General features: G+C 41.8%; 1 protein-coding gene across 1 annotated transcript in view; it reads right to left on the reverse strand.

Annotated features, from left to right (window-relative positions):
- Positions 1 to 268: 268 nt before the first annotated feature.
- The window catches only part of wdr18 (WD repeat domain 18), a 137765-nt gene continuing 124120 nt past the window's right edge, over positions 269 to 13913 (reverse strand). The window contains exons 9-10 of the mRNA XM_067968162.1: positions 3788 to 3856; positions 269 to 2049 (exon numbers count right to left, since the gene is read on the reverse strand). Of these exons, the coding sequence (XP_067824263.1) occupies positions 1921 to 2049; positions 3788 to 3856 (198 nt within the window). The 3' untranslated portion in view covers positions 269 to 1920. The remainder of the gene's footprint in view (positions 2050 to 3787; positions 3857 to 13913) is intronic.

The raw sequence follows: 13913 nt of genomic DNA on the forward strand, positions 1-13913 counted from the left end.
TAATTACCCTTGTCCTTGGCATAGTTATTTCTGTAGTTAGTGGAGACAGTATTTTTTTTAATGCTCTTCCCGTCATGATGTTGAACTCTGAATTTTGCTGTACAGTTCAGTTGACATTACTGCAGCAATAAGGAAGAATTAGCAAGAAATGAGAGATATGAATCCCAGTGGTAAAACTTCATATAAAGACTGTACAGTCAGAATGGGTGCATCCTGACACGGTTAATCTTATACTGAATTCTATTTAAAATAACTGCATAGAAGAAAGTTCACAGTATTTGTGGGTTTATTTCAAAAAGTTTATTTAAAAAATGTCAGATACTGCAAATATGTACAAAGTTCCCAGAAACAGAAATTGAGACACTAGAAAACTCAAGTATGAGGCACAGAGTGGAACTCAAACATCGCTGAGAGAGCTGGAATTCTAAATGCTTGCATCAGTCAAAATGCAAACAGTCACAATGACATAAATGTCAACAAAACATCCCAGCACTAGCCAATCAAAATGCGAGAACAGCGGCACATGATCAGATCAATGTTACTTCTGTAACTGTGTGGAGGTCACAATCCCAATTGTTGTCTCGGATGATGGCCACTCTCAGGCATGCCCCAATATGGGATGTGGATCTAATTCTGTGATTCCCCACACAGTGAGCTCCTGATTTCAATCACGCCACAGAGGGCAGTTGCCAAATAAGAGGCCAGGCACCTCCCCACAGGAAGCGGGGAGGCCACAGGGCTAGGAGTCCTATTGAACTCTAAGTCCTATATGAATTCCAGGATAGCCACACTTGCTAACAGCATCACCTTTTGGGCAGAGGGTTGACCTTCAGCTCTGGTGATAGCCCACAGCTAGGTAGGCAATGAGTAGAGGCCCAGAGACAAATGGAGCAGCAAGCCTGTTGAGGCCTTCATGTGAATTTGAGGTGGGTCAAAAGTGGCCCCCAGGCCATCTTATTAGTACCATCACTCTAGATTATGAAATGAGTATATCCTATAGGGGCAGTAAATGTCCATTGTGCTTTGAATAGAAATCTCAGGCCTTTGGGTTTAATCAGAACAGGAGAGATCTACTGCCTCACAACCTGCCAAGAAATGGAAATGATTACTTTAGTACTTGAATATCTCAGCTTTTTGTCTTTGTGGGGCACTGTATGTGTATATCATGGGGTTTCTGGGCCACACATCAGGTTTAAATCCCTATTCCCATTAATTTACATATTTCTCAAGTTAATGTTCCATCAGATCTTGGTGTTTTGATTCAGGATTTAACCCCCAATGAGGCTACAGCACTAAGAATAGCCTTTACTAAATCTCCAAGTCCACAAAATTCAACCAGGACAAACCTACAAAGAAGAAATAGGGCTAGAGTTGCCAGGACTTAAGGGACTCACGTAGTATAAATATGTAGGGCACTGCTGTATTTACAAACAGGTTCTTAAAACACAAGTCAAGCAGAAGCTGAAAGCAATACCCTTTCCAAAAAAAAAAGTCGCAGGGAAGAGAGTTTTAATTGTGCCTCCCAATGCCAAGATTTAGTAAATCTGGTAAGTCTGGGGCTGCTACTGGTATGAGTCCCATGTGTCAGGAATCAACAGAGCTAACAATCCAACAAGGACAGTTTAAAAGCAGCTCAAGACACATCTGACTCTTGTGTGTGCATACAACTTGAGTGGACCTGACTATATGCAAATGGGAAGCAGCACAGGACACGAACACCAACATCTCTGACCTCTTTAAGCTCAGCGTAAACAATTAAACAAATTCATACAAGTGGGACCACAAAGAATATTGGAAATGCTTGAGGATACCAGTTCATTTTACAAAGTCTATGAGCGCCTGTATGCATATAATACTAAAAAAAAATCTGATACTGGGCGCCACATGATTTGCAGCACTTTCTCTCTCCATCTCTTCTATTTATGTCTGTTTGGTCAGAACCTGCACTGAAAAATCATACAAATCTCTATTAATCTTCTTCAATGTTTTGACCTCATCCTCCAGCTCAGCCACTCTCATTTTTGTGTTCTCGCCATCTCCCAGCATATGCTGCAAAGGAAAATAAAACTGTATCTGAACAATTTATTACACTCTTGCCCACAATTTTTATATTAACGGTAAAAATTTTAATGAGCTCATATGAATGGACAAATCAGATTGAAAAAAAAGCACAAAGCTGGAAATCAAATCAAAATTTAAAAAACACTGGAAATACACAGCAGGTCCACCAGTATCTGGAAAGAGAAAAAGCCAGTTTGACTTTTTGTGTATACTCTGAAGGTTTACACCCATAAAAACCTACTTTTTCTCTTTAAAGATGCATGTTCTGTTTTTGTTGCATAAAAAAAATCTATTCTTCAGTCACTGGAGAAACTCATTTATGTAGAAAAATGCTGGTTTTATAGCTCCAATAATAAGCCAGACTGGGATATAATGCCCTTTGGGAATAATTTTAAACTGTATGGACTCTGCCAAGCAATTTATATTGAGAAACCCAGGTGAAGGATACCAGCAGTGTTTTAAAAGATTGTAGGAGGAAGGGAAGACTGAAGGAAGTGAGGAGTTTCACTGTTTTGAGCTCCTAAGAGAGATTGTGAGACAAGTCCTGATTTGTGAGGAATGCAGGAAGGAGGAATATTGTGTAGGACGCATTATCTAGAGGTTAGGGGAAACAAGGAAATAAAGTTCAAAGGAGTAATGGCCTTGATAGTATTGATAAAACATAGGGAGACAAGAAAGACTGAGATGGAGAGACCAAGGTTGGCGGCTAAAAGTGAGAAAAGAGTCGAATTACTAAAGCAACAGTTTTTTTTTCCTTTCCTGCCCAGGAATGTTAGAGAGATAAAAACAGAAAATACTGGAAACATTCAGCAGGGCAGACAGCATCTGTGGAGAGAGAAACAGAGTTAACGTTTCAGGACGATGACCTTTCATCAGAACAGATCGACCTGAAACGTTAGCTCTGTTTTTCTTTCCACAGATGCTGCCTGACCTGCTGAGTGTTTCCAGCACTTTTTGTTTTTATTTCAGATTTCCAGCATCCGCAGTATTTTGTTTTCATGTCAGAGATGCTAGAAGAGCCATCAGAGCTTTACATGCATGATATGCCCTTTATATTGAAAGGGTCCCCCACAAAAGCTATCCTTATATTGTACCGTTTTGATCTTCCGGTAATTCACTAACAAATCTTTAATATCTAGCACTTGTTATTTGACCACGGATTTTTTGGTTCAAGAACAAGAATATGTTTTTATTTAGCGAATTTTGTGTTTATTAAGTCGAGGGATGTTAGTGCTGGGGAATGGAACACCATCCCATTTCAGGCACCCATTATCAGCATCAAGTAGTCCCAGGTGAGATACACTATGATTAGATGTAGAGTAAAGCTTCCTCTACATTGCCCATCAAGCATTCCCAGGTCAAGTGCAGCACAGGTTAGATGGAAAGTAAGGCACCCTCTACATTGCCCATCAAGCACATCCTGGACCAGGTGAAATACAGTTTAGATAGAGAGTAAAGCTCCCTCTCTGCTCCATCAATGTGTCTTATCCCTAATCTCAAAAGGGCTGCATACGTGATATTTTTTCCATTGCCCATGAAAACCATTCTGCGTTTTTTCTCAGCAGGATTGTGTGTTAATGCTGAATTAGGGGCCTTTCTCTGCTAGAAATTGGATTGAGACCACAGAAATTCATTTCACAGAGAATTTTTGGAATCAACATAGGGGGAGAATCTGGTACAGAATTTAAACTACACATGACAAAGAATCCATTAAAGTCAGACTAACCTTATCTGCAGCAGCACACATAACAGAATACAACTCCTCAGCTTTTTCCAGGTAACTTTCCTGAGCATCCTGTTGAGAGAGACAGAAAAAGAAATTCAACATTGAATCGTAAATGATTTACATTCCAATAGTGACAAGAATTACAAGAATTACTCCATTCAACTGTTGCACAATACATTATACATTGCAGAAAATGCCCAGATCTCTGAACAGGTTGAGAATTACTTATTAAGACATGGAAGCTCTGTTCAACAGTGTCTGAGTGCTGGTGATGTTATTGTTTCCTAACCACAAACAGATCTTTGACATTTTAAATAAAGTTACACTGTAGCCAGCTCGAAGTGGAAGGGGTGAGAGACGGGCTCCTCTCGGTAGTTTCACAACACTTCTGTTAAACTGAGTCACACGGTGGTCACTACAGTTATACAGCAGATTCTGGCCCAGCCTACGGAGCTGTACCCCAGCCAGAGTCAGCACCCGGGGAGCTGTACCCCAGCCAGAGTCAGCACCCGGGGAGCTGTACCCCAGCCAGAGTCAGCACCCGGGGAGCTGTACCCCAGCCAGAGTCAGCACCCGGGGAGCTGTACCCCAGCCAGAGTCAGCACCCGGGGAGCTGTACCCCAGCCAGAGTCAGCACCCGGAGAACGGTAATTCGGAGTTCCAGAGTTTTGAGAACATGGGAAAGAATGAACAAATTACAATAGGAGATTGTACAGTGAATTTCAATTTCACCACAGTGAGGACATAAGGAGGAGGAAGGAGACCAGCGTATTTAGAGTTTAGGAGAAACAAGAGAGGAAAGTTCAGAGAAGCAATGACCATAGTAACATTGATAAAACAGAGAAAGGCAGGAAAGTTTGTGACAGATAGAAAAACTTCTGACCAGACTTTCATACAACTCAAATGTACAGCGTACAATGCAAAAAGCAAAATGGGGACTGGGAAACAATGTGATTACAGTGGGAGTGTATAAACATGGATTTGACTCTAATTAATCTCATAGGAATGCAATTTTGTCAAATTGCATTTAACGTTGGTAGACGCCAGTATTTATTGCTTTTAACATTGAACCAACCTCCCGGGAGCCTTGGGTGTATTTATTATTCAGAGTCAATGGCAAATTCTCTCCCTCAGCAAATAACCTGTTAATTTTTTCTATAATTTTCTCCCTCCTTTCTTAAAGGCTCGTGCTGGGATATGGGTTTCACGGGCAGTTGCAGCCTCCATATCTCACCCAACGGGCCATTTCTGACATGTGAGACTAGATGGATTTTGTAGGCAGCCTATTCAACTGAGAAATGCATCGTAGCTGAGTCGTATCCTGTTTGCAGCAGTTTCCAGTAGGGGTCACTGGATTATAATTATGAGTAGGAATGCTGGTTGCTATATTCCCCCTTAGCCCAGGGGCATGGAAGGCAATTATAATGCTATGACTATGCAGGCTGAGATGAGTTAATTCAGCATAGACCAGGAATTGAACTTGAAACCTTTTTGATCATATGGCCTAGTACCACACTGAGCAGCGTATTGACACACGAGGGCATGCTTCTGGCATTAGGAATCAGCTCAAGATTTCCCTAAACTGCCTCCAGAGCTTGAATTTCTGTGTGTCTTGGTGACCAGAACTGGACACAGTGCTCATGACAGGTCTGACCAAAGCACTATACAATTTAATCGTAACTTCCTCTGACTTTCACTCCACTGTTTTGCTTATGTAGTTCAGAATTTTGCTTTGATGATTGCTACTCCGCAGTGATTGGATATGTTGAGTTTAAAGTCATCATAGCTATTTCAACTTAAAATTCATGCAGTATGTATGTCACCCAATTTTTTTCCTCCTACGTGCAGTATTTTACCTTCTCCATATTGAATTTATATCCATTTTGTAGTTCCTGAGCTCTAGCCAAGCTGTTCCAGTACAGCTACAATACTGGCATCTACCCGACAATGTGGAAAATTGCCCGGGTATGTCCTGTCCACAAAAAGCAGGACAAATCCAATCCGGCCAATTACCGCCCCATCAGTCTACTCTCAATCATCAGCAAAGTGATGGAAGGTGTCGTCGACAGTGCTATCAAGCGGCACTTACTCACCAATAACCTGCTCACTGATGCTCAGTTTATGTTCCGCCAGGACCACTCGGCTCCAGACCTCATTACAGCCTTGGTCCAAACATGGACAAAAGAGCTGAATTCCAGAGGTGAGGTGAGAGTGACTGCCCTTGACATCAAGGCAGCATTTGACCGAGTGTGGCGCCAAGGAGCCCTAGTAAAATTGAAGTCAATGGGAATCAGGGGGAAAACTCTCCAGTGGCTGGAGTCATACCTAGAACAAAGGAAGATGGTAGTGGTTGTTGGAGGCCAATCATCTCAGCCCCAGGGCAATGCTGCAGGAGTTCCTCAGGGCAGTGTCCTAGGCCCAACCATCTTCAGCTGCTTCATCAATGACCTTTCCTCCATCATAAGTTCAGAAATGGGGATGTTCGCTGATGATTGCACAGTGTTCAGTTCCATTTGCAACCCCTCAAACAATGAAGCAGCCCGCATGCAGCAAGACCTGGACAATATCCAGGCTTGGGCTGATAAGTGGCAAGTAACATTTGGGCTAGACAAGTGCCAGGCAATGACCATCTCCAACAAGAGAGAGTCTAACTACCTCCCCTTGACATTCAACGGCATTAACATCGCCGAATCCCCCACCATCAACATCCTGGGGGTCACCATTGACCAGCCATATAAATACTGTGGCTATAAGAACAGGTCAGAGGCTGGGTATTCTGCGGCGAGTGACACCTTCAGATTCCCTAAAGCCTTTCCACCATCTACACGGCACAAGTCAGGAGTGTGATGGAATACTCTCCACTTGCCTGGATGAGTGCAGCTCCAACAACACTCAAGAAGCTCAACACCATCCAGGACAAAGCAGCCCGCTTGATTGGCACCTCATCCACCACCCTAAACATTCACTCCCTTCACCACTGGCGCAGTGGCTGTAGTGTGTACCATCCACAGGATGCACTGCAGCAACTCGCCAAGGCACCTCCCAAACCTGTGACCTCTACCACCTAGAAGGAAAAAAGCAGCAGGTACATGGGAACAACACCACCTGCACGTTCCCCTCCAAGTTACACACCATCCCGACTTGGAAATATATCGCCGTTCCTTCATCGTCACTGGGTCAAAATCCTGGAACGCCCTTCCTAACAGCACTGTGGGATTACCTTCACCACATGGACTGCAGCGGTTCAAGGCGGCGGCTCACCACCACCTTCTCAAGGGCAATTAGGAATGGGCAATAAATGCCGGCCTCGCCAGCGACACCCACATCCCATGAACGAATAAAAAAAAAGTTTCTGAATCTAAGTCATCCATGTAAATTAGGAATAGTAGGTGTCCCAACAATGATCTCTGAGGCACCCCACTTAGCATCCCCCCAGACATAATTCCTCTAATATGTCACCCTCAACACCCACTCTCCTCCCCACAGCACTTTCCCGTGCGAGCGTAGGAGATGCAACACCTGCGCCTTCACCTCCTCCCTTCCCACTGTCCAGGGCCCCAAACACTCCTTCCAGGCGAAACAGTGGTTTACTTGTACTTCTTTTAATTTAGTATACTGTATTCGCTGCTCACAATGCGGTCTCCTCTACATTGGGGAGACCAAATGCAGATTGGTTGATCGCTTTGCTGAACACCTCCGCTCTGTCCGCAAGAGTGACCCTGACCTGCCGGTCGCTTGCCATTTTAATTCCCCGTCCCACTCTCACTCTGACCTTTCTGTCCTCGGCCTCTTACACTGTTACAATGACGCTCAACGTAAGCTCAAGGAACAGCACTTCATCTTTCGTTTAGGCACTTTACAACCTTCCGGACTCAACAACACTGATTTCAATAACTTCAGATCATAACCACTGCTCCCATTTTTTCGGACAGCAAGTGCTGGTAATGATTCTGCTGTTGCCATTTACAGCTACTCCTGACCAATCTTTTGTATAACCTGTCCCATTACAACCTTCCTTGCCTTGCACCATCATCCCTTTTATCATTTAATCACTCTTGCCCTCTACGCTATCACAGACATTACCTTTTGTTCTTTCCTCCCCTCCCCCCGGTCTGTACTTGCTTAAAAACTTTAACATCGTCCAGTTCTGATAAAAGGTCTTCAACCTGAAATGTTAACTCTGTTTCTTTCTCCACAGATGCTGTCTGACTTGCTGAGCTTCTCCAGCATTTTCTGTTTTTATTTCAGATTTCCAGCATCCGCAGTATTTTGCTTTTGATAACTCTTCTAATATCTGCCATTTTCTACCATTCAACCAGTTTATTATCCAGTCCCGAGGTATACCCTGAATCCCATAGTTTTGAGCCAAACTAAAGTTTTGCAGAACTCTGTTTGTTAGAAATTTAGATACATCACCTTGTAAGGCTTTAAATATTTCACTTGAGATGTAATTTCCTCAAAAGTCAAGGAGTTTGGTCAGGCAGGATCTTCCCCTTCTGAATTCATGCTCACACCTATTTGTTAGTTTATTATTGTACAGATAAGTTTAAAAATAATTACATTATTTTACGTTGTATAGAAGGAAGACTTATGGATCTGTACTTTATTGCATCTGCTTTGTCATCCTTTTGCATTAGGCTGTTTCTAATCTACTGGGACTTCCCCAGTGTCCAGTGACTCCCTCAGCATGACTATTAGTGCCTCACAAATCTCCTCCCTCATCTCTCTCAGTACTCAAGGATAAATACTCACTATTCCTGGGGAGTTATGTAAATAGAAAGATTAAAATTGCACTGAAACTTAAAAGGGAGGCATATGATAAAAGTAGAAAATACCAAGGACATTATGAGGGGAAAAGTGCAGTGGGTAGGTGAAAAGGGAGATTAGAAGGTAAAAGGAAAATGAAAAACGTTAGTAGATAACATAAAAAGAATCCGTAAGGGCTTTTATAAGCACATAAAAAGTAAAACAATAGTTAAAGGAAGGGTGCGACCACTCAGGGATGAAAAAATAAATCTAGTGATGGCACATGAAGGTATGGCACAGATATATAAAATAAATATTTTAGGGGTTCTTCTGCCATAATTTTGGAGGAAGATCAGTGGAAAACCTGGAGAAATGGCGCAAACAGACGATTTTAGTCGTTCATGCTATTTCTCCTTGAGATCCACCAATCTTCCAGCAGAGAACCTCTGCAGAAATTCCAGGAGCATGTGTCAGTGTTTACAAATGATGACGGATGTGAGAATGTAGGTGTACTAAAGGAAGATATGGAATAATTGTCAGCTGTAGACAAACTGTCAGAATCCATAATTTGTGACAAAATTATGACAGCCAGCATGAGTTTGACAATGGCAAGTTGTGTTAGACAAATTTAACAGCATTTTTTTTGAAGAAGCAACCAAAATATAGGGAATGCAGTATATGTGATATATATTGAGTTTTAGAAGATGTTCAATAAAGTGCCTCACAGGAAGCTCTCCTACAAAAATTCAGGTGTATGGCAAGAGGAAATATAGCAATATGGATAGATGGAAATAAAAGATTAAAGTTAATTGGTGGTGCTTGGATTGTAGAATGGCTGAAAGTGCAACACAAAGATCAGTGTTGGACCCACTTTTATTCTTGGTATATACAGATTGTTTGGACTCGGGCAGAGGAAGTACATCATCAAATTAGGGGTATCAGCAAACAGTAGGGGATTGGGCAGACAGGTGGCAGAAGTGTGAAGTAATATATTTTGGGAGGAAAAAAACAAGGAATAGGAGCATAAACTCAATGAATTTCTGCAGAAGGGTGTGGATGAACAGACAGACCTAGGGGTTCAAATATATAACTCCTTGAAGGAGCAAGTGCAGGTAGATAAGGTCATTAAAAAAGGTCAACAGCATTTTGGATTTTATAAGGGCATATAATACAAGAATAAGGGATTATTGATAATGTTGTACAAAGCCATGGTTAGGCTATAATTAGAACACTGCGTACAATTTTGTGGTGTCCTATTATAAAAAGGACATTAAAGACATAGAGAATGTACAGCGTAGATTCAGCAGGATGATGCCAGGGATGGGAAACTACTGTTATGAGGAGATACTGGGACTATTTCCAATGGAGCAGAGAAGGCCAAGAGAAAGTGTAATAAAGGTTCTCAATATTATGAAGGGTTTTGATAGTGAATAGGGAAAGACCATTTCCTCTGGTTCGAAAGCCATTGACAAGGGATCATCAATTTGAAATTGTCACTGAGAGTGAAGACAAACGTTAGAAGAAATCTCTTTACTCAGAGGATTGTTGGAGCATGGACTGCTTTGCCACAGAGAATGGTTGAGGCTGAGAACACTCCATCATTTAAGGGTAAATTGGATAAATATTTAGTAAGGAAAATATAGGGCTATGGGGAAAGAGAAAGTAATGGGAATTAGTTGTGGATTGCACTAGCAAATAATTGACAGACACGATGGGCCAAATTGTTTCCTTCTGTGCTGTAAATCTCTATGGATTTATTTGTTTTGAGCATTCCATCTGATTTATACTGAAGTTGTTAATTCTACTTGGGTTATTGACGTCTTCCCTAGTGAATATTTGGAGAAATTAATCATTCAGATTATTACCTATCCTGTGCTCATCCTTAGTTTCAGCCTCATTTGCTTTTTTTTTATGGTTCTCACCTCTTCTCTCACTGCCTTCTTATAGTTATAGTACTGAAGGGATGTCTTACTGTTATGTTTTGCCTCTGCAGCTATGATTTTTTTATCAGTCCCTCTCTGGCCCTCTGACTATCTTTTAAACTTGTTTCTGTACCTTCCTATACTCATCCTAGTGAACCCCTTCATCTTTCTCCCAACAGGGTTTGTAGAGGTTGTCCTTCCTCCTCGTTTTGCTTCTGATTAGTTTGTTAATCCATTTATGGTCACATATGTTGAGTCTACACTTGCTGATTCTAGGTATCTGTTTAAAGGTGTCCCACTTGTTCTCTGCTGAAATACTGAATAAATTCCCCTAATTAATTTGCCTAAGCTGCTTTAATTTTCTTATAATCGCTTATAATTTTCTTTTTAAATTATATACCTGGGTCCTGGTCATTGGTATTTGAGTCCCAGATCATGTTGAACTTAATAATTTTGTGACTGTTAGCCCCCAAGGATGCCAAGACTCACAATTCCTGTTTGTTACCTGGGTCACTACTGTTATCAAGTCAAGATGTGCATTGACTCATGTGGCTTCCCGGACACACTGGGTCATGAAGTAGTCCAACATGGATTCAGAATTACTTGGGCAATTGCAATTTACATTTGCTTTTTTGAAGGCCCCACTGAAATAGTCTTCCTCTCTATTTAAAAGAATCCACTATTGCTAGATGCAATTTTTATTACTTGGCCACCAGTTTATCACCTGCAGTCAACAGGAGGTCATCTTCAAACAAGAACAAGTTGCATTTTGCACTTTTGGCTTGTGGGTGAAATGAAAAGATGTCTCATTACTCTATGGTTGGAACTGAGGCGTGCTGTTGGGACAGAGTAGAGCCAGCTTTATTGTACGATACATGACCTGATAATGACTGAGTGCTTGATCATGAGTTTAGGTGCCTATAATGGAGAAGTGCCTCATTCCTTTGTATTAACATTCCTCATCTCAATGAGGACAATATAAGGTTAATTCCATGAACCTGCCCTGCTAGAGGGGAAGGGAGCATAGGTCAGAGAATCTACTACAACATTGTAGCCCTGATTGTCCAACATACACTCCCTCAGTGTAGCTCCCCGCTGGAAGCATGTGATTGCAGAATTCGTTTTTATGCGTTAGTTTGGCTCAGTCATTCTCACCTGTGAGTCAGAACTGCAATGCCTTAGTATGTCATCTAGGCTGACACTTCAGTGCAGTACTGAGGGAATGTTGCATCATCTTCTGGTGCCGTCTTTTGGATGAGAAATTAAACCGAGACTGTGTCTGCCTGTTCAGGTGAACAATAAAAATCCATGGCACTATTCGAAGAGGAGCAGGGAATTCTCCTAGTGTCCTGACCAACATGCTCCCCTCAACCAATATCACGAAAAACAGATAAAGTGGTCATTTATCGCAAAAGCTGTTTGTGTGACTTTGCTGTGTGCAAATTGTTTGGCTACTGAACTGCATTTCAAAAGTAATTAATTGGCTGTAAAGTACTGTGGGAAGTCCTGACGACGAGATTAAGTGCTATGTAAGTTCAAGCTTGTTTTTTTTTTCCATTCACAATACTTATGTGAAGGGTTTCTGGTTAATATAACATGCTCAAGTGCAACCAAATCTAAGGGTTATAAACCATTTTATTTCTGCTGAACCTGAAGATTGTCTGCCTACTCACTGTATTCTGTCTGGTCCCCATTTAGTTTAACAATCACTTTTAAACTATGTATAATCTAACCAAAGTAATTGTCAATAAAGTTTCTGACATCTTCCATAACCGATCACATCTAGCATCCTTTGCTTTTGTTCCTTTTGTTTTTAAAACATAGGAACAAGAGTAGGCCATTCAGCCGCTTGAGCGGTTCCACCATTCAATGAGATCAAGGTTGATCTGTATCCGAACTCCATCCACCCGCCTTGGCTCCATATCCCTTAATACCCTTGGCTAGCAAAAATCTAGTGATCTCCAATTTAAAATTATTAATTAAGCTAGCATCTACCGCTTTCACACTTCTACCACCCTTTGCGTGAAGAAGTGTTTCCTAACTTGTCTCCTGAATGGCCTGGTTCTGATTTTAAGGTTATGTCCCTTTGTCCTAGACTCCCCCACCAGCGGAAAAAGTTTCTCTCTATCTACCCTATCAATTCCTTTCAAAATCCTAACATCATCAGTCAAATCGCCCCTTAACCAACGAAGGTTCACTAGATTGATTCCTGGGATGAGACGGTTATCCTACGAGGAAAGATTGATCAGAATGGGCTTTAGAAGAATGAGAGGTGATCTCATTCAAACGTATAAGATCCTAACAGGGCATGATAGGGTAGATGCTGAGAGGATGCTTTCCCTGCCTGGAGAGTCTAGAACTCGGGAACATTGCTTCAGGATAAGGGGTTGGACATTTAGGACTGAGATGAGGAGGAATTCCTCCACTCAGAGGGTCATGAATATTTGGAATTCTCTACTCCAGAGGGCGATGGATGCTCAGTCGTTGAGTATATTCAAGACTGAGATTGATAGATTTTTGGACTTTCAGGGAATCAAGGGATATGGGGATCAGGCAGGAAAGTGGAGTTGAGGTCGAAGATCAGCCATGATCTTACTGAATGGCGGAGCAGGCTCGAGGGGCCGTAAGGCTTATTCCTTATGTTCTTATATACCAGGGAATACAAGCCTAGCTTATGTGATCTCTCCTCATAATCTAACCTATGGAGCCCTGGTAACATTGTGGTGAACCTGCGTTGCACTGCATTCCTTCCAAGGCCAATATATCCTTTCTAGGATGCGGTGACCAGAACTGTACACAGTACTCCAGATGTAGTCTAACCAGGGCTCTGTATAGCTGCAGCAAAATTTCCTCCCCTTTATATTCTAGCCCTATAGATATAAAGGCTAACATTGCATTAGACTTTTCGATTTATTTTTCGTACCTGACTACTACATTTTAGTGATCTGTGTATACAGACCCCTAAATCTCTTTGGACCGCCACTGTTCCTAGCTTCTCACCATTTAAAAAATAATCTGATCTATCCTTTTTAGGTCCAAAACTGATGACCTCACACTTCTGTTGAAATCCATCTGCCAAAGTTCTATCCACTCACTTAATCTATCAATGTCTCTCTTGCAGAATTCAGTGAATTCCGCCTTTTCCCTGAGTGTGTAAAATTTGGCCATTGACCAAAATTCTAAGATGGAAGGTGCAGTTGAAAGGTCACCAAACAAATCAACAAAACACAGTGGAATGTGGAAAAAAAACCAAGGTTGAATTAAACAGCCACCACCCAGTGAATCACATCTCCAGACATGGTGGGGCCACGTCTTTGTTTTAAAGCAAAACCGATCAACACCTAGGACGTTGGATACAAAAGGAGCCCTGTATAGCAGGTGATCAACAATCAGCATTAATTCGAAGAACAATAGCCCATCGAGAGAGGCAACTGCAGCGAGACAAGGGGCCATCGAAA

This window comes from Heptranchias perlo, chromosome 29 (assembly GCF_035084215.1).
Source record: "Heptranchias perlo isolate sHepPer1 chromosome 29, sHepPer1.hap1, whole genome shotgun sequence".
In the NCBI taxonomy this organism is placed as follows: Eukaryota; Metazoa; Chordata; class Chondrichthyes; order Hexanchiformes; family Hexanchidae; genus Heptranchias; species Heptranchias perlo.